This window comes from Podarcis gaigeae, assembly GCF_964106915.1.
Source record: "Podarcis gaigeae genome assembly, chromosome: 4".
NCBI lineage: Eukaryota > Metazoa > Chordata > Lepidosauria > Squamata > Lacertidae > Podarcis > Podarcis gaigeae.
This window is the reverse complement of record NC_139677.1, coordinates 99,477,310-99,503,159: the sequence shown is the minus strand read 5'-3', so window position 1 is coordinate 99,503,159 and position 25,850 is coordinate 99,477,310. Positions and strand designations below refer to the sequence as shown.

The 25,850-nt window shown below is 45.4% G+C and overlaps 1 protein-coding gene and 1 long non-coding RNA gene across 2 annotated transcripts in view; both read left to right on the top strand.

Annotated features, from left to right (window-relative positions):
* Nucleotides 1-25,850, top strand: part of LOC310843878 — a 165,437-nt gene that overhangs the window by 92,233 nt on the left and 47,354 nt on the right. The window lies entirely within an intron of this gene.
* DGAT2 (diacylglycerol O-acyltransferase 2) overlaps nt 9,895-25,850 on the top strand; it is a 58,236-nt gene continuing 42,280 nt past the window's right edge. The window contains exon 1 of the mRNA XM_083737153.1: nt 9,895-10,113. Coding sequence (XP_083593279.1) covers nt 10,074-10,113 — 40 coding nt within the window. The 5' untranslated portion in view covers nt 9,895-10,073. The remainder of the gene's footprint in view (nt 10,114-25,850) is intronic.

The following is a 25,850-nucleotide window of genomic DNA, read 5'->3' as shown; positions in this document are numbered from 1 at the left end:
ACAAGAAATACAGAAAAAATAAAAACAGTTAAAAATAAATCCCTCTTTCTATGTCTTGCATCTCATTTACTTGTTTCCATGACTTCCTCGCACCTCCCTTTTTTGTATTCCAGTTCAAATGGTTAATTCAGCAAATCCTTTCCCTCTTTTTTTTATCTTAGTTCTTTATCTTAACAGATTATAACATTATATTTTCATCTATTATCAATCCATTTTTACATATTTACATATTCCTTTTTAACCTTATTACTAAAACCGCTTCGTTTCATTCCGACATCATTTTAACATTCATTAATTTTACAATGTTTCTGTAAATAGTCTTTAAATTTCTTCCCATCTTCTTCCACCAACTCTTCTCCCTGGTCTCGGATTCTGCCGGTCATTTCCGCCAATTCCATATAGTCCATTACTTTCATCTGCCATTCTTCCAGGGTGGGTAGATCTTGTGTCTGTGGAATGGCACTTTTGAAACCAGCAGTTGCCAACCTAATGTTTTATTTTATCGTCACTAATGGAACTGTACTTGATTGTAGACTGGTCTTCCAGCAGTGAAATAACGGCCTGGAGACAAAAAATGTCCACTGTCCACCCTCAATTTCCCCTATGAGACTTTTTAAAAAGCTAATAATAAATAAATAAACAAACAAATAAATAAATAGATAGGAGTGCCTGGCATACTCTGTTCCATGGGGTCACGAAGAGTCAGACACGACTAAACGACTAAACAACAACAAACAATAACAACAACATATTAATAGTGAAATAATTATTAAGATCTAACTTAAAATGATTGGGGGCCCATTTCTTATGTTGTAGGAGCTGATACAACACAAAACTGTTGCTGTGCGTAGGTTTCATTTTATTTGTTTTTTATCTAATATTTTGAAAATGTACATCCAGTTTTCCCCCCTTTAATTGTTTTGGGGGGGGGGCCAAGAGAGTGGAATCCTAAGCTATAGCTTGTTTGACTTATATGGAAAACTGGCACTGGGATATAGGATACTACCATGAGTCTCTTCTCCCTCCCTCTTACCTCTGACATGTAAACAGCTCATAGGTAAAAGGGATCTGAGTTGTTGTTATCTCCATATGCTTTTTACAGAATCGTAGAATTGTAGACAATTCTGGGACAGCTCTGAAGTGTCCCTCATGCCGCAATGCTGTTCCAACTGTGTTGGGAGATGGCCCAAATTGCTATGGACTTGTCTTCCTCCCTCCCGTGAAGATTGCATTCCCAAACAAGTGATTGCACTCCTGCACTCTGCAAATTAAACTTTTTTTCAGGTGGAAAGAGTTTCAGATTCATCAGCTCCCTGAAGTCTGGGGGACACTGTCCCTCGTTGAACTCCCCCAGCATTTAAAACTGAACTGGCAACAAATCAAACTCTCTTCGACATCCTTTTGTAACTTTGGCCTTTTGTATGCATTGCAACAGAGCCGCGCTCCGGATTTTGGTGCAAACCCAGTTTTTAGCGCCTGGTTAAGTTTGTACAGTGGAGAAATGAACCACGGCAAAAAAAGAAATGAAATAATACAGCCGACCTCATCTCTAGAGTCAGGGGCGAAAGTCCTGGGAGAAGACTAGGACCCAGTGGGGACACTGAAGTTGTCCCTGTCTACTGACTCTTTAGGGACGCAGGTGGTGCTGTGGGTTAAACCACAGAGCCTAGGACTTGCTGATCAGAAGGTCCGCGGTTCGAATCCCCACGACGGGGTGAGCTCCCATTGCTCGGTCCCTGCTCCTGCCAACCTAGCAGTTCAAAAGCATGTCAAAGTGCAAGTAGATAAATAGGTACCGCTCCAGCAGGAAGGTAAACGGCGTTTCCATGCGCTGCTCTGGTTTGCCAGAAGCGGCTTATTCATGCTGGCCACATGACCCGGAAGCTGTATGCCGGCTCCCTCGGCCAATAAAGTGAGATGAGCGCCGCAACCCCAGAGTCGGCCACGACTGGACCTAATGGTCAGGGGTCCCTTTACCTTTACTGACTCTTTGCTGACCCTTTGGGGGGAAAACCACAGATTCTGGCAGGGACGTAGGATGAAAAAAGCAGCCGCCTTAGCTCTCCCTTTCCAGGGCTGGATTTAACCACATTCCAAAAGTGGGGCAGGGCTCTCCGGGGCTCTTTGCTGAAGCAACAGATTGCAACCGTGTCTCCCGGGTCCAATTCTGCGACAGGAGTCACGCAATGACATGATGCAAGATGCCGAAAATTGGGGCAGCGGGCACTCGTGCATGATGCGCTTCCGTGACACGTACACACCATTGTGAAAACCACGCCAGGAGTCATCCTCAGTTATGGCTGGTAACTGCCAAAGCTGGTGGGGCAGCCAAGGTTCAGTGGGACCAATTTGTTCTCCCTCCCCTCCTCCTCCTCCATTGTAAAGATATTACAGGCATTTAAGCAATGCTACAGTAATAGGGTGTGCCATTTTAGGGAGCGAAACTTAATTTTTTGCACATTTCTTCAGTGAGGAAGTATTAAAAATAGGTTTTTTGGGGTGTGAAGAATTCAAATCTGCTATTATTTTTGCGACTGCGCAACATTTAGCTCGCTTAACCTACATTTAATGAAGAAGCACACAATCTGCTTTTGGGAAACCAAAGCGTTTTAATTCTACCTTCTGAAACGGTCAGGTTGTTGGCATGTCTCTGTCACAAAAGACAATGGAGTGCACTTCCAGGGGTGAAGTTGAAGCAGCACCAAAGTGACCTCTCTGGAGTGCAAGCCTGGGCAGTGTGTCTGGAGGTCCTGGGCTACCCAGAGGACAAGACCCCTTCTCAGCCTCACTGATTTGGTCCAAAGGAAAGCATAACAAGACATTTGGCACCAGCTGGGCTGCAAGAGTTGCTGGAAGGAGGCATACTGTCTTAGGGACTCCATTCTGGATTTGTGTAGGGTTGGCTCCTGAGCCTTTTCTTCTCCTGAAGTTGTCCTGCAAGGCAGTGGTGGTTTAGTATCAGTTTTTTCCCTTCTCGGTGGGCTACATTCTCAGCTTGAGAGCTCCATCTGCCCCACACTTCCCTCTATAGCAGCCTTTCTCAACCTGTGGGTCCCCAGATGCTGTTGGACTACAACTCCTATCACCCCTAGCTAGCAAGGCCAGAACTCAGGGATGATGGCAGTTGTAGTCCAACAACATCTGGGGACCCACAGGTTGAGAACCGCTGCTCTACAGCATGGGCAGTCAGCACCTTCTGACCGTCTTCTCTCGGTCTTTGGGGTGGCACTGTGGTCTAAACCAGTGAGCCTCTTGGGCTTGCCGATCAGAAGGTCGGTGGTTCGAATCCTCGCAACAGGGTGAGCTCCCGTTGCTCTGTCCCAGCTCCTGCCAACCTAGCAGTTCTAAAGCATGCCAGTGCAACTAGATAAATAGGTATCGCTGTGGCGGGAAGGTAAACAGCGTTTTTGTGCGTTCTGGTTTCCGTCACGGTGTCCCGTTGTGCCAGAAGCTGTTTAGTCCTGCTGGCCACATAACCCGGAAAACTGTCTGTGGACAAACACTGACTCCCTTGGCCTGAAAGTGAGTTGAGCACCCCCACAGTCGCCTTTGACTGGACTTAACCGTCCAGGGGTCCTTTACCTTTACTTTTTTTTTACCTTGTCCGCTCAATCTGCCGGAGCCTTCCACATTCATTGCCAGCTGTCTTGAGAGTCCCATGGACTGCAAGAAGATCAAAGCTATCCATTCTTAAGGAAATCAGCCCTGAGTGCTCACTGGAAGGACAGATCGTGAAGCTGAGGCTCCAATACTTTGGTCACCTCATGAGAAGAGAAGACTCCCTGGAAAAGACCCTGATGTTGGGAAAGATGGAGGCCACAAGGAGAAGGGGAGGACAGAGGACGAGATGGTTGGACAGTGTTCTCGAAGCTACCAGCATGAGTTTGACCAAACTGCGGGAAGCAGTGGAAGACAGGAGTGCCTGGTGTACACTGATTCATGGGGTCACGAAGAGTCGGACACGACTAAACGACTAAACAACAACATGTTAGGCATCTCCTTCCCAACATTTTTAATCGCTATACCACATGGACTCTAACCCTTCAGCCGTTCCTCACAGAACTTGGTCTCCATGCAGTCATCACAGTATGTTGTCTATGTCAACGTGCTTTGATCCATGAACAAGAGGAACAGCGTGTTGGAAAACTGTTGGCAAAGTGGTTCCTGTGTCAAGTCTTCTCGCACGGTGTGAAGATCACCAGGGTTGGAGTGGGCTGCATGGGTGACAGGGAGAAGACCCTGTTTTAGTTTATCTTTGCATTGCATTTTATCCTGCCAGAGAGGAATGGCAAACCTGTGGGATGTAAACACAGGAGCAGTCAATGACAACATTCCTAGAATGTACATGTTAGAACATGGGGAGGGATGTCTGTCCAGCAAGCAGGTAAACTTCCTGGGGACGGACTTCCTCCGCATGTGACCAGAGGTGGGTGTGGCCTCACCTGTGCAGGTAAATGATAAAAGCACAGGGCAGGGAGCCATATCTCTCTCTCATCTTCATCTTCTGAAGGAGCAACATGCCCTCTTGGCTCTCAGCCAAGAGAGGACAGTACTGAGTGTATTTTACTTTTTTAAAGCTGTCTGCCTTCTGGGATCATATTGTGAACAGAACGTGAGTAAACTCTTTTATACTTTTATAAAGACTGTGTCGTGTCTTGTATTTTAAGAGGGAACAAAAGGGGAAATTACCAGAGTAATTATTATAGAGGTTCTAGCGAACCTGTGCAGACGTTACCGTTGTGAACAAAAAGGGGAATGTTTATAAACTCTGCTGATATTTTGGGAACTTGTTAGCACAAGTTGGATAAGGATATAATTAGTCAATATATCCTCTCCTGCACCCCAGAACATTCCCACAAAACCAAGCTGATGGACTAAGCCGAAATGGCAAAACTGACCGGGAAGCTCAGGAACCACGAAGATAAAAACTTTTAAGAAAGAATGGGAGAAATTTATAATTTATTTCGGAGACCGCTGTAAGCAGTTGAAAACGTTAGCAGGATTTTAATAACACTTGTAATGTAACAATTATTATGGACAATACGGACAGATACGAAATATGGATCATGAAATAACATGCAGTTGAAAATGTTGACAATAAGTCCCATGGAGGGGATGCTGGGAAGTCTGGAGAATCAGAAAAATCTCTAAATGTGGATATTTGCTTGGCATTGTTTTAACTCTATGCTTGTAAAATCAAATAAAAATATATTTATTTATTTTTTTAAAAAGCATTTGTGTGCATGTGGACAGACTTCTAAAACTGTGGCTTCAGCCATTCCCCTATCGGCACAGAGGTCGTCTGGAAATATATATATATATATTTGCTTTCGTAGATTTTCACGGGTACAGGAATGCAGGTTTTGGTGTCCTCGGGTGTCTTCCCGTGTAAAAGTTGGGGTGTCTAGGCGACGTTTCGACGAGGTCTCACTCGTCATCTTCAGGCTGGTGCTTTCGGCTTCTTGTTACTGGAACAGAGCGGGATCTCAATGTTTGAGTTCCTATAAATACTGTAGAGGGGGTGTGGTGTCTAGCCTATATATGCTTTCGTAGATTTTCACGGGTACAGGAATGCAGGTTTTGGTGTCCTCCGGATGCTGCACCCCCCTGCAATCCCTACACAGATCTGGCTGACACAAGCCACAAAACCACAGCTCGCCCCTATACACGAAGCCAAGCCAAAGCACAACTAAGTGCAATACAGCCATCTTCTCAGGAAAACTCTTCACAAAGTTCAAGAGGTCAAGACACAAAGACTTTAGCAACTAATCCACACCCAATGACCCACCTAAGTGGTACTCAGGATATCACTCAAGAAATCACTCAAGGTATCTCTCAAGTAATTAAGGAACAAAAGAAGAAAAGGCACACTAGCCTGGGAACTTCCTCTCTGCCCAGAACATTGGAGGCTAGACACCACACCCCCTCTACAGTATTTATAGGAACTCAAACATTGAGATCCCGCTCTGTTCCAGTAACAAGAAGCCGAAAGCACCAGCCTGAAGATGACGAGTGAGACCTCGTCGAAACGTCGCCTAGACACCCCAACTTTTACACGGGAAGACACCCGAGGACACCAAAACCTCCATATATATATATATATACACATAATATTTGATAGACAACAAGGCAGCTGGGAATGGTACTTTGACCTGAAGCCAGTCTGCTTGCAGTTGGGTTGATGCCAGAAAACTTGTTTCGAAAAAGGTACAACAAATACTTTCTAAAGTTAAAAAAACAAAATGGGGGGGGGGAGGAAAGGGAGTTTCCAAACTTGGATCAGACCTTGATTACCCCGCAAAGGTCCCAAATGCATTTCCCTAAGGCAGGCACCCCCAAACTCGGCCCTCCAGCTGTTTTGGGACTACAACTCCCATCACCCCTAGCTAACAGGACCAGTGTCCTAAGGCCATTGACGGATGGGAAGATTGTGGTGGCTGCGATACGGATATCCAGCATTGCAGTCCTACCTGGAGGAGCTTTCTCTTGAAGCCAAACCCTACGTCATGGGTAGGCAAACTAAGGCCCGGGGGCCAGATCTGGCCCAATTGTCTTCTAAATCCGGCCCCCGGATGGTCCAGGAATCAGCGTGTTTTTACATGACTAGAATGTGTGCTTTTATTTAAAATGCATCTCTGGGTTATTTGTGGGGCATTCCCCCCCCCAAAAAAAATAGTCCGGCCCCCCACAAGGTCTGAGGGACAGTCGACCAGCCCCCTGCTGGAAGAGTTTGCTGACCCCTGCCCTACGTGGATAGGTTTGGGCTGCTACAACTATCTGCCCTGGTCAGTTTGCAGATTGTCACTGGAGAGGCTATTCAGCGGTACCCTCTCCCGGGCTAGCTGGCATCGTCTTGTGCTTGCAAATGTTTCAGGTAGACCTGCTGTTTTATTTCCAACCAGGACATGTATCAAGTTTCCTGCCCAAATCCTGCAACTTCATACTGCAAATGTTCCCATGTATTGACACTAGCGTATCATAAAGCGATGCACTTTTGCTTAGATGCACTGAAAAAGGATCCAGTTCTTCTGAGTTGTGAAAAAAGGTCACCCCGAAATGAAAAATCGGAAGCACCATATATGTAACGCTATTACCCGTAAGTATTAGCACTTTAAAAAAACTTTAGGGAACTGTTTATAACTTTTGCAGCTGTCTGGAACTTCCTCATCTGTGTAGAACATTCTAGAATAATCCAAATATTTATCTATATACAAAGAACACACAATTGAAGTGATGTGGGAACTTTATGGTGCTTGCAGCAGAAACTAAGACAAACTACAACCTCAATTTATTCAAAGCCATAAGAAGTGATGTACATTGTACAAAACATTGTACAAGTGTACAAACATTGAACAAGAATTAGGAAAAAAACTGCAAGCTCCGTTTATGCTATGCATATTACGTAATACATTATACAGTTAAATATACAAAAATCGATTTATTGATTTCGGGGTGACCTTTTTTCAAAAGATTTGGAAATGACAGTTCATTTCTTTGTTATTAGGCAAAAGTTCATCTAACTGAGCTACAGGAACATGAGGTTGTAGAAAAGTTATAACCCTAGTAACGTAGCGAAATTGACATGCGAGGTAGTGTGTTGTTCGATAAGAGATTGAGTGGTTTTTTTTGGGGGGGAGGCTCATTTAATTTCATTGTACACAGGTTGTAAAGGTAAAGGGACCCCTGATCATTAGGTCCAAGCATGGACGACTCTGGGGTTGCGGCGCTCATCTCGCTTTACTGGCCGAGGGAGCCGGCGTACAGCTTCCGGGTCATGTGGCCAGCATGGCTAAATCGCTTCTGGCGAACCAGAGCAGCGCACAGAAACGCCATTTACCTTCCCGCCGGAGCGGTACCTATTTATCTACTTGCATCAAATTTGACGTGCTTTTGAACTGCTATGTTGGCAGGAGCAGGGACTAAGCAATGGGAGCTCACCCCGTCGCAGGGATTCGAACTGCGGACCTTCTGATCGGCAAGTCTTAGGCTCTGTGGTTTAACTCACAGTGCCACCTGCGCCCCTTTGTACAACACAGGTTGCACAATGACAATAAAGGTATTATTATTATTATAATTATTAGTGCACCCCCCCAAAAAAATTATTGTTGTAATGGACTGCAAGTGCCCCCTCCAGACAGCGTCAATGTTTGGGCAAGCATTGCAGAACAGCTAATAAAGCAGAAGAACATGGTTATAAATTCACCAGCATTGCATTATTATTGCATCAATGACCTGCAGTATTGCAGGATACGACTCGCCTTTCCAAAGGGACACACATATTTGCCATGTATAGCGAAGATACACATCCTTTTTGTTACCCATTGACAAGCAAGACCACTTGATGTCATACGACATGTGACATATGGCAGAGATGGTAGCGCAGTATTGCTGTGAGTTTGGGGTGTTCAACTGTGTGCCAGACCCTTCTGAGCCCTGGATCCGGCAAGTGTTAAAAGCTAGTCTAGCCAAGACCACATAACACTACTGCAATGCACTCTCTGTGGGGCTAACTTGAAGGTGACCCGGAAACTACAACTAATCCAGAATGCGGCAGCTAGACTGGTGACTGGGAGCGGCAGCCGAGACAACATAACACTGGTCCTGAAAGACCTACATTGGCTCCCAGTACGTTTCCAAGCACAATTCAAAGTGTTGGTGCTGACCAGTGGCATAGTGTGGGTTGTCAGCACCTGGGGCAAGGCAAGTAATTTGCACCCCCTAACCCGTGGATTTGCGGCCCCCCCTGCACCCCCCACGCTACGCCACTGGTGCTGACCTTGAAAGCCCTAAACGCCATTGGCCCAGTAGACATGAAGGAGCGTCTCCACCCCCATCATCCAGCCCAGACACTGAGGTCCAGCTTTGAGGGCCTTCTGGCAGTTCCCTCATTGCAAGAAGTGAGGTTACAGGAAACCAGGCAGAGGGCCTTCTCGGTGGTGGCACCCGCCCTGTGGAACGCCCTTCCAGCAGATGTCAAGGAAATAAACAACTACCTGACTTTTAGAAGACATCTGAAGGCAAGCCTGTTTAGGGAAGTTTTTGATGTTTGATGTTTGATTGTATTTTTAACATCCTGTTGGAAGCCGCCCAGCGTGGCTGGGGGAACCCAGCCAGATAGGCGGGGTATAAATAAATTATTGTTATCATCATCATCACTATCATCTGAAGGCAGCCCTGTTTAGGGAAGCTTTTAATGTCTGATGCAATACTGTATTTTTTGATGTTTGATGCATTACTGTATTTTAATATTTTGTTGCAAGCTGCCAAGAGTGGCTGGGGAAGCCCAGCCGAATGGCCTAATGGGTGGGGTATAAATTATTATTATTATTATTATTATTATTATTATTATTATTATTATTATTATTATTATTATTATCACAGCGGCACCTCGGGTTAAGAACTTAATTCGTTCCGGAGGTCCGTACTTAACCTGAAACTGTTCTTAACCTGAAGCACCACTTTAGCTAATGGGGCCTCCTGCCGCCGCCGCACAATTTCTGTTCTCATCCTGAAGCAAAGTTCTTAACCCGAGGTACTGTTTCTGGGTTAGCGGAGTCCGTAACCTGAAGCCTATTCACCCCCAGGTACCACTGTATCAGCATCCCACCGGAATGCTCCATCCTTCACCCCGTGCTGGGGGGGGGGAGGTGGAAAGGGAAGAATTAATGGCAAGGGGGGGGAGCTGGAGAGAGGCTTCGCAACGCCTCTCCAATCCCACTCCCGCGTGGCCATTTCCAACCAGCGACGTCCCTTTGGCTCTGCCCCCCCCCACTCCATCGCCCGCCCCCCCCTTCCAGCCCCGTGAATGTCCCGGCCCGCCTCGTCACAATCCTCCGTGGCCCCGCCCCCGGCCAGGTGCTATAAAAGGAAGCGCCGCGCGCCCTCGTCCGTCTGCTGCTGCTGCCGCCGCCGGGAGAAGGAGACGCAGCTGCCTCTGCCGCCGCTGGCTTTGCTGCGCGTTCCCCCCGAGCGAAGCTGCGCTGTTTCCCGGCTCGCGAGCAGGAGAAGCGCCGCTGCCTCCCGGCGAGGGATGGATCGGGGCCCGAGGCCGCTCAGGTTGCAACGCTGAAGCCATGAAGACCCTCATCGCTGCCTATTCCGGCGTCTTGAGAGGTACGGATGGTACCCAAGGAACGGAGAGAAGGATGTTGGGGGTGGGGGGGTGGAGGAGGATTTTTTTTTGGGGGGGGAGGAAGAAGCATCCACCAAAATTATTGAAATTAACTGAGGTTCTGCTCACACCCCCAGTAGAAGCATGCAAGGCTGCCCCCCCCTGCAATGTCTTTTTTGGGGGGGGGTATTTTTACCCGTGATTCCTCCCCCCCCCGAAAAAAAGCTCAACAACTTTTACTGCGTCCATCCTTTTGGCAGATCAAGATGATCAGGTGCCAGTGAAAACGTCAAGATTTTTTTTGGGGGGGGCAATTAGAGCAGGATCTGTTATTTGCTTATTGATGTCAACACCCCAGATGTATTTTCTACAGTTAGGTTTTAACCTCTATCTTCAGTACGTTTTATTTTATTGCTACGGCTCGTGGCTGATGCAAATAAAGATTCTTCTGATTCGACAACTTTAGGGAGTGATCTCCTAAAAAGAAATTTTTTTAGCTGCCCCCCAAATCCTGGCAACGCCCATGGGAAGAAGGGATATTCAATTTTATATTCTATACTCTGCATGTAATCTCTGAATGTCAGGCAGGATCTCTATCCCACACTCACCCACATCTCCTTCATAGAATCTCCATTATTGTAACCTGAAGCCATGGGTTCGAGTCTTGCCACCCAGAGCAGGAGAAAGCAAGCTTGCTCCATCTTTTGTGTGTCAGCCCTTGAGATATTTGAAGATGGATATCATATCATAAACTGCATTTCCAGTTTTTTCCCCTTCCTGCCCCCTCCCTACCTTGCAGTTTTAAGGGGGGGGGAGCAGCTGAAGTTAGTAACAATTCACCAAGGGATAGCGTCCAGCAAGGGTGCCAACTTTTATAAAATTGGGGGGGGGGATTTAAGCCCTGTCCCGCAAAATTGATCTCAGAAGAGACGAAACACATACGCCATATGAATGGCAATGTCAATCAACTGGGGGGGGGGGGCTGAAATATTTTATTGTGGGGAGTCTGAAGGTCCTAGGAGTTGGCTCTTATGAAATGCAGCGGGGCAGATTGCAAAGGTGGAAGCTCCAAGGTGTGTGTGTGTGTGTGTGTGTGTGTGTGCGCACTTTGGTGCCGGGAAGAATGTTGTTGGGTTGAGGTGTGATTCCATGTGCAAGACGGGAGGGGAGAACGGTTATCTGCAATCTTTTAGCCAGCTTCCTTATTTGTGTCTCAAGGAGGTGCGCCATAACAGTGGCAAAAGGGGAGCTAAGTTTGAAACATTGAAAGATCCGCAAGAAAAAGCCGGCCCTGCCTTTCAAAAGAAGCTAAAACTGTTTCAAAGAGACATGGAAAAGGCAAGTCGGACCGCAGGTGTCCTCGGTTGTTTGTGGAAAGTGCAAATAATGGGTGCCTCTCGTATCTGGACTGGAATGCTGTTCCACAGAGCAGGGGCAGCCCTGCTCTGTGTTACTGCGCAGATCTGAGATCTCTGGAACTTGCAGGAGAAATGGAAGGATCTTCTTTGGCGATCCCTAGTAGCCAAGTAAGATTGTCTTCCATAAACACGGTTTTAGCAGTGAGTCTGTAAGTGACTGTGGAGGCCAATTCTGGATCCACACGTCCTTCCACTGTGGGGACATAGCTTTCCAGGCAGGAGTTTGATCACGGTGAGGGTTTGCCAAGTGTGCTTTCCTCTTAGTACATTTCTCCCTTTGGTCCTGAGTTTGAGTGTCGTCAAAGCCCATCAAAGTTTGTTCTCCAATCGGAGCACTCGCAGGCCAGTGTTTCCCAGTTGTTGGTGTTTATGCTACATTTTTAAAGATTTGCCTTGAGCCAGTCTTTAAACCTCTTTTGTTGACCACCGGCATTACACTTTCCATTTTAAAATTTGGAATAGAGTAGTTGCTTTGGCAGATGATCATCAGGCATCCGCACAACATGACCAGTCCAGCGAAGTTGATGTTGAAGAATCATCGCTTTGACACGGGTGATCTTTGCTTCTTTCAGTACACTGGCATTAGTTCACCTTTCTTCCCATGTTATCTGTGATGGCCAACGCCTTGCCCCATCAGCAGATGGGTAGCCATCACAAACACCGCAAGCAAGGTGTTTGCATGTTGGCAGGGGTTTTGCCCCCAAATGAGCAGCCTAGTCATTTTCTTCTGCACCAGTTGCAGCTACCAGACCAACCCGCAAGGGCAGCCCCAGAAAGAGCACACTGTAGTAATCCAGCCATTCGGGTACTGATGCACAGATAACTGTGGTCAAGGTATCCCGATCCAGGAATGTCCGTAGCTGTCTTAAAAGGCATCCTTAACTGCTCAGGGCACCTTTGTCAGCTGCAAGCAATGCAGCCTGATCCATTTTATCAACACCCCCCTTCTCTAGCCTCTTCCAAGTTGCTTCTTGGTTGTTTTCCTACCTTCCTATTCTGGAATAGCTGAACCCCTTTTTGATGGACTTTTTGGCTCTACGGTTGCCATATGGTACAATGCACCATTCTTCCTATGTTCCCTAGAACTCACATTGATAGCTCTTTAACACTCTGTTGGCCCTTAAGGTTTATTTACCCCCAGGTATTTTAACTATGGGGACGCGGGTAGCGCTGTGGGTTAAACCACAGAGCCTCTTGAGCTTGCTGATAGGAAGGTTGGCGGTACGAATCCCCACGACGGGGTGAGCTCCCGTTGCTCAGTCCCTGCTCCTGCCCACCTAGCAGTTCGAAAGCACGAAGTACAAGTAGATAAATAGGTACCGCTCCAGCAGGAAGGTAAACGGTGTTTCCGTGTGCTGCTCTGGTTCGCCAGAAGCGGCTTAGTCCTGCTGGCCACATGACCCGGAAACTGTACGCCGGCTCCCTCGGCCAATAAAGTGAGATGAGCTCAGCAACCCCAGAGTCGTCCGCGACTGGACCTAATGGTCAGGGGTCCCTTTACCTTTACCTATTTTACCTGTCAAGTCCAACAAGGGGTTGGTGTGGAGTTTTCCTCTGTTGTTATTACAGCTGCTTAAAGACGAAACAAAAAACAGAAAGTTAGCCATTCATGGAGGGGTCTGTACGAGTGGAATGGAGCTTCTGTCTGCCGGTGCAGTCTACCTCAGAAAACTGGGTGCTGGTGGGAAAACAGAGGAGAGCTGTTTTCTTTCTGCCCTTCTTGTCTGTCAGGCTTCTCGAAGGAGTCAGGTTTGCCGCTACGGAAGAAAAGCAGACTTGAACTTTTGGCCTGATCCTGTAAGGTGAAGCCTGAATGGGCCAGTGAGACTGTAAGCATTTGAAACGCTAAACCCGTAAATGCAATGGTGACCACAGATGCAGCCATCAAAATGCTGCTATAAAAACCACAAGGAGATCTAGAGATCTGCAAGTATTGGGTGTAAACTAAGCATTCTTGCAGGCTTATTTTCTCTTGCTCTGGAGGTCAGGACCTGAACCAATGGATTCAAGTTACAGAAAAGGAGACTCCGACTAAACATAGAATCATAGAGTTGGAAGGGACTCTGAGGATCATCTAGTCCAACCCCCTGGAAGGCAGGAAAATGCAGCTGTCCCATACAGGACTCGAACCAGCAACCTTGGTGCTATCAGTACCATGCTTTAACCAGCTGAGCTAACCAGCCTGATATCAAGAAGAACTTTCTGATCTTAAGAGTTGTTTGACGGTGGAACAGACTCCCTAAGGAGATGGTGGAATCTCCTACATTGGAGGTGTTTAAGCTGATTTTATTATTATTATTATTATTATTGCTTTTCAGATTTACACATTTCATTATTTTTACAATCATTTTAACGCTTCAAAACTTGACCTCCTTCCCCCTCTTTCTGCCGTTCCTTAAATTTATTTCTGATATCTTCTGCATATCCAAATTAACTTACGTTGCTCTTTTATTCATCTCCTTTAAGTATATGCTCTTACGAAACTGCAGGTTATTGCAATAATCCTGCCAACGTTCTTATCTGTTTGCAATTTATCTGTAAATATTCAATAAACCATTTCCATTCTTTTATAAAAAGTTTGTTACCTTGATTTCTTATTCTTCCGGAGAGTTTTGCCATTTCTGCACACGTTTTTGTGTTTAAGCTGAGTTTTGATGGTCCTGGATGCTTTAGTTGAGAATCCTGCATTGCAGGGGGTTAGGATAGAGGACCTCTGGGTTCCCTTCCAACTTTAAGATTCTATGGTTCTGTGCCATGTTGCGGCAGCAGAGCAGCTTCTGTTTGCAGCCAGGGCTCCATGTGGACTTTGCATGTGGCTGGAAGCACCTTCCATGTTTCGGAGCAGTAACCTGAATTCTTTGTAGCGCTCATCAAAGGGCTTTGCACATTGGCAATCTTTACTTATTTACTTGGCTTGTGTGCTGTTGGCTTTCTGCTAAAGGGCTCAAGGCCATTCTCAGCCTCACCATTGAATAGGCAGGACCCCAAAGGGACAGAGAGCAAACAGGGAAAATTATGCAAACAATTCCAGCGTTCTTTGGCCCTTTTGCGGGAAAGGTGTTGCAGGTGCTCCCTGCCGATCCGAAATTCTCTGGGATGCAACCTGGACTGCTGTGGCCCTTCTTCTTCATGGCGGCTCCTTGTCTGGTGGGCTTCCTCCAGAGAAAAGCTGCGCCGTCCCATTCCCCCCACTTTCCTGGGTCTTGTTAAAGACCTGGCTTCTTATAAGACTTATAAGACTTGCCCAGGTTTGTGCTGTTGCAACCTGATCTCTCCCTCTTAACCGAATTCAGGAGGGATTCCTTCCCAGAAAAGTGTATGGAAATCACAGCCCAGGGGAAAGTAAAGACCGACCTTTCTTGAAATGCTTCTTTTGCCTGTTAAAGTATTAGCTCAGAAAGCATGTACAGTGGTACCTCGGGTTAAGAACTTAATTCATTCCGGAGGTCCGTTCTTAACCTGAAACTGTTCTGAACCTGAAGCACCACTTTAGCTAATGGGGCCTCCTGCTGCCGCCGCGCCGCCAGAGCACAATTTCTGTTCTCATCCTAAAGCAAAGGATGAGAGGTACTATTTCTGGGTTAGCGGAGTCTGTAACCTGAAGCATATGTAATCTGAAGCGTATGTAACCCGAGATACCACTATACATTAAAAGCATTGGCTGTGAGCCTGTGTGAAAACAATAGTACAGTGCTACCTTGGTTCTCAAACGCCACAGAGCCTAGGGCTTGCTGATCAGAAGGTCGCGGTTCGAATCCCCGCTCCCGTTGCTCAGTCCCTGCTAACCTAGCAGTTCAAAAGCACACCAGTGCAAGTAGATAAATAGGTACCGCTCTGGCAGGAAGGTAAACGGTGTTTCCGTGCGCTGCCTTGGTTCACCAGAAGCGGCTTAGTCATGTCGGCCACACAACCCGGAAGCTGTACGCCGGCTCCCTCGGCCAATAAAGCGAGATGAGTGCCGCAACCCCAGAGTCGTCCGCGACTGGACATAACGGTCGGGGGTCCCCCCCTTTACCTTGGTTTTCAAACACCTTGGTACTCAAATAACTTGGAACTCCAACACTGCAAACCTGGAAGTAAGTGTTCTGGTTTGCGAATTTTTATCGGAAGCCGAAAGTGCTCCATTTTGAGTGTTACACTTCCGATTTGAGTGCCAGATTTCCATTTTGAGTGTTACTCTGAGGTCTGTCTGTTTTTGCTATTCATTTTGCATTTTTGTTGCTCTTCATATTTTGTTTTTGTGACTCTGTGGAACCCAGTTCATCTACTGATTGATTGTGTGACTGCAGTACATCGTTTATTACTTTCATTTTATGGTTTCATTAGATAGTAAAACTCATGTTAAATTGTTGTTTTATTGGTTGTTTTTAAAAGTCTGGAACGGATTAATCTGTTTTGCATTACTTTCTATGGGAAAGCGTGCCTTAGTTTTGGAACGCTTTGGTGTTAGAACGGACTTCCGGAACGGATTAAGTTTGAGAACCAAGGTACCACTGTATTGAAATATGTGTATTTGCAGTCCACTTTTTATTCATGTGGTTGTTTTTTTAAAATGGTCAGCTTAATTGTGGAGGATCTGTAACTTCACATTTATAAGATGCTTGCATTCATTGAATAGATGTCTGTAGTTCCTACAGGGATTTTGTAAAAAGTTAACAGCGCTTTTAAGTATTAATTAATTTTATAATGAATGATTTTAGAGTGTTGTTTGTGCTGTACTTTTGTACTGTTTTATTGTTTTTTTAAAAAATATATTTTTATTAAGATTTTTAAACATAAATGCAAATATAATGAACAATATAACATATATCATAACATATTTTCTTCACTTCTTTAGACTTCCTCACGTCTCCCGCTCCCACTTGCATCATTGTCAGTTCTTGCCCGCAATTTACCATCTTGTTTACATTCTTATGTCCCATTCATTTAAAATATAATCTAATATTTCTCCCAAAGGTTTATGATTTTTCCTCAATCTCACTTAGCATCCTAGTTGCATCTAATTTAGTGGTAGTCAATTATTTATGATCTAGCCTCCATCTTAACATTCAACCAAATTACAATGCTTTTTAAAATAAATCTTAAATTTCTTCCAATCTTCTTCAACCTTCTCTTCTCCCAGGTCTCGGATTCTGCCGGTCATCTCAGCTAATTCCATATAGTCTATCAGTTGCATCTGCCACTCTTCCAGTGTGGGTAGATCTTGAGTTTTCCAGTGCTTAGCAATGAGTATCCTTGCTGCCGTTGTTGCATACATAAAAAGTGTTTGGTCCTTCTTTAACACCTTCTGGCCGACAATACCCAAAAGGAAGGCCTCTGGTTTCTTAGTAAAGGTATACCTAAATACCTTTTTCAGCTCATTATATATCATTTCCCAGAAGGCCTTCACTCTAGGGCAGTGTACTGTTTTATTGTTGTTAGCCGCCCTGAGCCCGGCTTCGGCTGGGGAGGGCGGGATATAAATAAAATTTATTATTATTATTATTATTATTATTATTCTTAGGAACAAGCCTTGTGAGATTGGTCAACATTACTTCCAGATAGCGGATTAAGGTGTGCGTTTGAGGTGTAAATAGCGGTTTGCCACGTGTGGGAGTCATAAAGCCATGGCAGAGGTTTGTAAATGCTGCAGGGTACCTCTGGACCTCGTGACCAGCACTCTGAGCTTTACAATGTATTGGAATGTAATGACCCTATATGGCGATGGGGTGCAATAAAAGCTTGGCCGGATGTAGGTAACATGAGATTGGCAAACGGCCATGCGGATGGACAGAACAAAGGACAATAAAAAGTTACCGGAGAGGAGAAGTCTGAACGAGCTGCTCTCTCTTATCATGGAAATATTACTGGCTTTCTGCGTCTTTATTTTACCCTAAAGAAGTGCCACTTGTAACGGCAGGCTCCAACAGCCACGATTCAGAATGAAAAGGCCAGACCCCCAAGTCATTATGGGGTTACACATAATTCTAGAAAGAGTGCAAAACACGATTTGAGGTGGGTTCTTTTTTTTTTTTTTAAAGAATTAAAGAACGTGTCCAGAGGAGGGCAACCAAAATGGTCAAAGGCCTGGAAACGATGCCTTATGAGGAACGGCTAAGGGAGCTGGGCATGTTTAGCCTGGAGAAGAGGAGGTTAAGGGGTGATATGATAGCCATGTTCAAATATATAAAAGGATGTCACATAGAGGAGGGAGAAAGGTTGTTTTCTGCTGCTCCAGAGAAGCGGACACGGAGCAATGGATCCAAACTACAAGAAAGAAGATTCCACCTAAACATTAGGAAGAACTTCCTGACAGTAAGAGCTGTTTAACAGTGGAATTTGCTGCCAAGGAGTGTGGTGGAGTCTCCTTCTTTGGAGGTCTTTAAGCAGAGGCTTGACAACCATATGTCAGGAGTGCTCTGATGGTGTTTCCTGCTTGGCAGGGGGTTGGACTCGATGGCGCTTGTGGTCTCTTCCAACTCTAGGATTCTATGATTCTATGATAAATATTTAATCCTCAAAGTTAGGGGCTTTAGCCTCCCAGCTCAATAGCACCTGATGTGTTGACGGCAGAGCTGAGATCTCACAGCTGATCTTGACCTGCATAAACTCACTGCATTTTAAAGTGCACAACTGCCTCCAATGAATTATGGGAACTGTAGTTTATCCTGCACAGAGATGTATTTCCCAGAACACTTAACACAGTACAGCTCCCAGGATTCTTTTTTTGTATGTCATGTATTTTTATTTAGCACTTTTCAAGTTTACACATTTAACTACGGTAATTTTATACATATCACTAATTTTACAAGCATTTTGACATTTCAACACTTGACTTCCCTCCCCCTCTTTTTGCGGTTCCTTAAATTTATTTCTAATATCTTCTGCATATCCAAATTAACTTAATTTGCTCATTTATTCATCTTCTTTAAATATGTACTCTTACAAAAACTGCAGGTTATTACAATAATCCTGCCAATGTTCTTATCTGTTTGCAATTTATCTGTAAATATTCAATAAACCATTTCTGTTCTTTTATTTAAAAAATTGTTATCTTGATTTCGTATTCTTCCAGTAAGTTTTGCCATTTCTCCATACTCCATTAGTCTTTGTATCCATTCTTCTTTCGCTGGTGTAATGGTTATAGGAGTTGCTCGTGCGTAAGTTGCCGCCACTCCTGGCTAGGTTGCCTGGTTAAACCTTTCCTGGCTGGACAGCCCTTCACTTCGTGGCTGTTTCAGTCGCTGGCAGAATCCGTCAGTGGGCGTTTCTTGAACCTCTTCCAGCAAAGAAGTTCTTTGACGCCAAGTCTCCGCCTACTTTCCCTGTGCGGAAGTCTTCTGCGCAGGGAGGGTGTGAGCAGCGGAGGACTCGTGGTCTCCGGCGAGGAGTCCTGGAGCCCCCTCGCCAATTCCCCCATCTGCCCCCCTTTATCCCTGGTGTTACGGTGATTTCCTTCCCCAGCCGATGAGCTCCCTCTCTCCCTGCTGGGCATCGCTTGGGAGCATCTCTCCCTGCTCCGGCATCGCTTGGGAGCCTTGCCTCCGCCTCTGGCTCCGATGGCAGTTCCCTGAGAGCTGGGACTTCTGCATCTTTCCATTTTTGTAACATTCTTCCTGCTGCGGTCATATACATGAATAAGTTTCTTGACATTTTAGGTAGTTCTGTCCCTAAAATTCCCAAAAGTAAAGCTTCTGGGTTGTTTATTTTTTTTAAATAAAAGTTATTTTAAACAGCCTTTTCATTTCATTATATATCATTTCCCAACAAGCTACAGCTCCCAGGATACTTGGGTAATGGGTGTGTGTAAGTGTGTGTGATTTTAAATGTATGGTGCATGTACAAGCCAAGTAACTACACTGGTGCAAAGTAAATTCTTTATATTGGAGAGTCTCAGGCTTAGGGCCAAATAGGACACTCTAGGCCATGGGTAGACAAACTAAGGCCCAGGGGCCGAATCCGGCCCAATCGCCTTCTAAATCCGGCCCGCAGACAGTCCTGGAATCAGTGTGTTTTTACATGAGTAGAATGTGTTCTCCTATTTAAACTGCATCTCTGGGTTATTTGTGGGGCCTGCCTGGTGTTTTTACATGAGTAGAATGTGTGCTTTTACAGTGGTACCTCGGGTTACATACGCTTCAGGTTACAGACTCCACTATCCCAGAAATAGTGCTTCAGGTTAAGAACTTTGCTTCAGGATGAGAACAGAAATCGTGCTCTGGCAGCGCAGTGGCAGCAGGAGGCCCCATTAGCTAAAGTGGTGCTTCAGGTTAAGAATAGTTTCAGGTTAAGAACGGACTTCCGGAACGAATTAAGTACTTAACCCGAGGTACCACTGTATTTAAAATGCATCTCTGGGTTATTTGTGGGGCATAGGAATTTGTTCACCCCCCCAAAAAAAAAATAGTCCGGCCCTCCACAAGGTCTGAGGGACAGTGGACCGGCCCCCTGCTGAAAAAGTTTTCTGACCCCTGCTCTAGACCTCTTCATCTGAACGTAAGACAAGCCTGCTGGATCCGACCAGCCTACAAGCAGGATTTGAACACAAGACCATTCTTTCCGGCAACCGTGGAGTTAGAGTACATCCATCATGGCTGCTAGCCATGGATACCGCCATGAATTTGCCTAATCCTTTTTTAAACTCAACTGCCCAGGCAACTCCACACACACACACACACACACACACACACACACTGGCTGGAAATCATAGAATTAAAGCATTGGAAGGGACCCCAGCAGTCATTTAGTCGAACCCCCAACGCCTCTTGCTCCACCTGAATGGGGAAGCACGTGCGAATGGCCGCACCCAGTGCCGAATTTACGTATAAGCTAAACAAGCTGTAGCTTAGGGCCCCACTCTCCTGGGGCCCCCCCAAAAAATTAAAGGGGAAAAAAGACTATGTACATTTCCAAAATATAAGAAAAAAAGCAAATAGAATCAAACCTACATGCAGCAACAGTGTTTTGTGTTGTGCAGGCTCCTAGGATGTACGTCACGGGCCCTGCCTGCTATCCTGGTCCCCAAAATATCACTGGTTTGCTCGTTTCTATATACAGGGTGCCTACATTCTGCTATTTATAATTATTAGTAGTTTGCATCATATATTTACACCTATTATTATTTCATGTTATAGCAAGTTTCTAGAGACTAGATTATGAGTCTGTAAATTGTGTTTCTAAAGGAACTTTTGTTATTACCAAATACCAATGTCTTTGCATTATTAAGTTTGTCATAAATAAAAAGTCATTTTAAGGTAGAGCTTAATAATTATTTCACTATTAATATACTTCCTCTTAATTGTATTTCACTATTAATATACCTCTTCTTAATTGTATTTCAGTTCAACAATTACTTTGATAAAATATGTATTTTGTTATGTGCAAATGACTTGAGATACCTATTAGGTCCATACATTACCGTGTAGCATATATTCAATGCAAAAAACAGCGACAATTTGTTGTTAACAAAGGACAGCTGGACATAAAAAGGGCCCCATGACCTTCAGTAGCTTAGGGCAGGCATAGGCAAACTCGGCCCTCCAGATGTTTTGGGACTACAACTCCCATGATCCCTAGCTAACAGGACCAGTGGTCAGGGATGATGGGAATTGTAGTCCCAAAATACCTGGAGAGCCAAGTTTGGCCATGCCTGGCGTAGGGCCTCATCAAACCTAAATCCAGCCTTGGCCAGACTGTACAGCCTATTGAATTTGTACAGCCAGTATTTATGTGTAGGAGAGCATGAAAAGGCCTCTATGCACACCCTATGGAGGGGCTGGCATGTGGAAGCAGATCTGTTCCTTGCGCTTGGCTCTGTCATGTTCCTTTCTGCTGGGCTTGCCTCTGCGATGGTGTGTCGTTCATGTGGGACCCAGGATCTTGAAGACGAGGGACCTGTGGGGCCCTCCGGAGGTTGTTGGACTCCTGAAGGAGCGTCTCCACCCCCATCGTTCTGCCCGGGCACTGAGGTCCAGCTCCGAGGGCCTTTTGGCGGTTCCCTCCCTGCGAGAAGTGAGATTACAGGGAACCAGGCAGAGGGCCTTCTCAGTGGTGGCACCTGTCCCACCAGATAAGCAACTACTCAGATAAACTTCCTCCGTGTCTTTCTTTTAAAAAAGTTTTTATTTATACTTTTCAGGTTTATACATTTCATTAGTTTTACAATCAATTTAGCATTTCAAGGTCTGACTTCCTTCCCCCTCTTTCTTCAGTTACTTAAATTTATTTTTTAATATCTTCTGCATATCCAAATTAACTTACTTTGCTCATTTATTCATGTACTTTAAGCATATACTCTTATGAAACTGCAGGTTATTAAAACAACCCTGCCAATGTTTTTATCTGTTTGCAATTTGTCTGTAAGTATTCAATAAACCATTTCTGTTCTTTTATAAAAAAGTTTTTTTCTTGATTTCTTATTCGCCCGGTGAGTTTCCCCATTTCTGCATATCCCATGAGTTTTTGCATCTGTTCTTCCTTTTCTGGGACTTCTACTTCTTTCCGCTTTTGGGCGAGTAACGTTCTTGCTGCTGTAGTAGTATAAATAAATAAATTTCTATACAATTTAGGTAGTTCTGTCCATCAAATTCCCAAAAGAAAAACTTCTGGATTGTAGTTTTTTGTTGTTGTTTTTTTTTACAAAAGTTATTTTGAACATCCTTTTCACTTCATTATATATCGTTTCCCAGCATATTTCCGCGTTTCAGGGGGTTGGACCTGATAATCCTCAGGGTCCCTTCTAACCCTGAGATTCTGTGTCCTTTTCCGCTTTTCTTTGCCTTTACCTTTCCTGGGAAGCCCAATCCGTAGAGAAGCAAACACTGGCATTTAGCAGATGGCACTGTGGGTTAAACCACAAAGCCTAGGACTTGCCGATCGGAAGGTCGGCGGTTCGAATCCCCGCGACAGGGTGAGCTCCCGTTGCTCGGTCCCTGCTCCTGCCAACCTAGCAGTTCGAAAGCACCTCAAAGTGCAAGTAGATAAATAGGTCCCGCTACCTTTTTACCTACTCCTTGTTAACCGTGTTCCGCTTATGGTATACTGTCGGTGGCAGAGACATTACAAGCCAGTGGAGGCCAGTTTGTTAGGGCAAATGATGTCCTTCCTCTCCAGCATCATTCTGCCTTCTTATTTGCATTCAGCTCCTTCCTCAGAAATAGTAGTAGTAAGTAATAATAATAATAATAACAATAATCAGTGGCGTAGCGTGGGGGGTGCAGGGGGGGCCGGCCGCACCGGGCGCAACATCTGGGGGTTAGGGTTAGGGGGCGCAAACCCACGGGTTAGGGGGCGCAAATTACTTGCCTTGCCCCGGGTGCTGACAACCCACGCTACGCCACTGCAATAATAATTTATTATTTTTACCCCGCCCATCTAGCTGGGTTTCCCCAGCCACTCTGGGCAGCTTCCAACCGAATATTAAAAACAATACAGCTTCAGATGTTAAAAACTTCCCTAAACTTCCCTTCAGTTGTCTTTTAAAAGTAAAATAGTTATCTCAGCTTTTCTGCTTGCAGAGCACAGCAGAGAGGAGACTGGGGTTGAAGCCAGGATCTGTGAGCTTTACTTGTCATTGTCTCTGCCTCTGCTGGTCATCAGCTCTGGTTCCACCTAATAATAATAATAATTAATCATTTTATTATTAAAACCCAACCCATCTGGCTGGGCTGGCCCATCCACTCTGGGTGGCTTCCAACATACATAAAAACATAAATTGTTTAAATTGACATCTTTATTGAAAGTTCAAAAAGTACACAGCTATATGGTGTAGTTAGACATGGTGAGACACAAACACTAAAGAGAAAAAGAAAAAGAGAAACACAACCTGTGCAGAAGGGAAAACAAAGGGGACGATGACTCAAAACTGTATATTATACAATGAGGTTGTTGTCTTTCACCAGATCTCTTAACCTGTTACAGTATTTGTAAGAACGGATTCCAAATATCATTGAATTTGTCCATGGCACAGTCTTCGTTTATATGCAAGTAGTTCATATGTTGCATATTTGTATATGTCTTCAATCCAATTGGGACGCAGGTGGCGCTGTGGGTTAAAGCCTCAGCGCCTAGGACTTGCCGATCGAAAGGTTGGCGGTTCGAATCCCTGCTGCTCGGTCCCAGCGCCTGCCAACCTAGCAGTTCGAAAGCACCTCCGGGTGCAAGTAGATAAATAGGGACCGCTTACCAGCGGGAAGGTAAACGGCGTTTCCGTGTGCCAGAGCAGCGATGTCACGCTGGCCACGTGACCCGGAAGTGTCTCCGGACGGCGCTGGCCCCTGGCCTCTTAAGTGAGATGGGCGCACAACCCCAGAGTCTGTCAAGACTGGCCCGTACGGGCAGGGGTACCTTTACCTTTACCTTTCAATCCAATTATAGAAGGGAGCCGCATTTTTATTTTTCCAATTCACCAGGATCAGTCTTTTTGCCGTGGTCAGGGCACAGAGAGTTCACCTGTAATGTCGTTTTGTAAGGTTCCATGTGCTGGCTATATAATTCAAGACGATCTTTTGCTCTATAAATGTAAGGTCATTCCGTGCAGTTCTGCTGATGGTTTCAGTTACCGTCTGCCAAAAATCATTCAGTATAGGACAAAGAAAAAAAACACATATGTTTTAGAGAAGCATTGTCCATATTGCATCTCCAACAGTTAAAGGTAAAGGTAAAGGGACCCCTGTCCGTTAGGTCCAGTCGTGGCCGACTCTGGGGTTGCGGCGCTCATCTCGCTTTATTGGCCGAGGGAGCCGGCGTACAGCTTCCGGGTCATGTGGCCAGCATGACTAAGCCGCTTCTGGCGAACCAGAGCAGCGCACGGAAACGCCGTTTACCTTCCTGTTGGAGTGGTATCTATTTATCTACTTGCACTGGCGTGCTTTTGAACCGCTAGGTTGGCAGGAGCAGGGACTGAGGAACGGGAGCTCACCCCGTCGCGGGGATTCAAACCACCGACCTTCTGATCGGCAAGCCCTAGGCTCTGTGGTTTAACCCACAGCGCCACCCATGTCCCTAGATACCATAAAACACCAAACATTAAAATCTTCCCGATACAGGGCTACCTTCAGGCGTCTTCTGAAGGGTATATAGTTACACATCTCCTTGACATCTGATGGGAGATCATTCCACAGGTAATCAATAAAGTTGTGGCCCTTTCTAATCCAGATCATTGTCTGCTTCAGTTTTTTAATCACATTTAGCCGCTGCCTGGTGTGTGTGTGTTTGTGGCACTGCGACTGGGCCCACAACAAACAAACTTTGTGGTGAGTTCCCCTAACTTTTTCTTCTGGGAAAGGAAGTGCTACATAATAGTGATTCTGAGAAACAATCTCAGAGAAACACTGTAAATAAGTTAAGTTATCTTACTTTTCCGTGTATAAGACGGGGGACTCAGATTTTGGGGGGACTCAAATTTAAGAAAATGGGGAGGATTGCTCAGAGTTGGTGAGCTTTTTTTGGGGGGGAGAGTTGCTGAAAATCGAACAATCCGCCTTGTCTGTCCCATTGCTGGCAGAACCCCCACTTTTTAGCATAATTTTAAAAGAAAAACCTAGTCTTATACAGTCATACCTCGGGATGAATACGCTTCAGCTTAAATATTTTCGGGTTGCGCTTCGTGGCAACCCGGAAGTAATGGAGCATGTTTAGCCTGGAGAAGAGGAGAGACCACAAGGGCCATCGAGTCCAACCCCCTGCCAAGCAGGAAACACCATCAGAGCACTCCTGACATATGGTTGTCAAGCCTCTGCTTAAAGACCTCCAAAGAAGGAGACTCCACCACACTTCTTGGCAGCAAATTCCACTGTCAAACAGCTCTTACTGTCAGGAAGTTCTTCCTAATGTTTAGGTGGAATCTTCTTTCTTGTAGTTTGGATCCATTGCTCCGTGTCCGCTTCTCTGGAGCAGCAGAAAACAACCTTTCTCCCTCCTCTATGTGACATCCTTTTATATATTTGAACATGGCTATCATATCACCCCTTAACCTCCTCTTCTCCAGGCTAAACATGCCCAGCTCCCTTAGCTGTTCCTCATAAGGCATCGTTTCCAGGCCTTTGACCATTTTGGTTGCCCGCCTCTGGACACGTTCCAGTTTGTCATTGTCCTTCTTGAACTGTGGTGCCCAGAACTGGACACAGTACTCCAGGCGAGGTCTGACCAGAGCAGAATACAGTGGCACTATTACTTCCCTTGATCTAGATGCTATACTCCTATTGATGCAGCCCAGAATTGCATTGGCTTTTTTAGCTGCCGCGTCACACTGTTGGCTCATGTCAAGACCTGAAGCGTCTGTAACCCGAGGTGTGACTGTAAAGGGAATGCAGAAAGAGGGGGAAGGAAATCAAGTTTTGAAA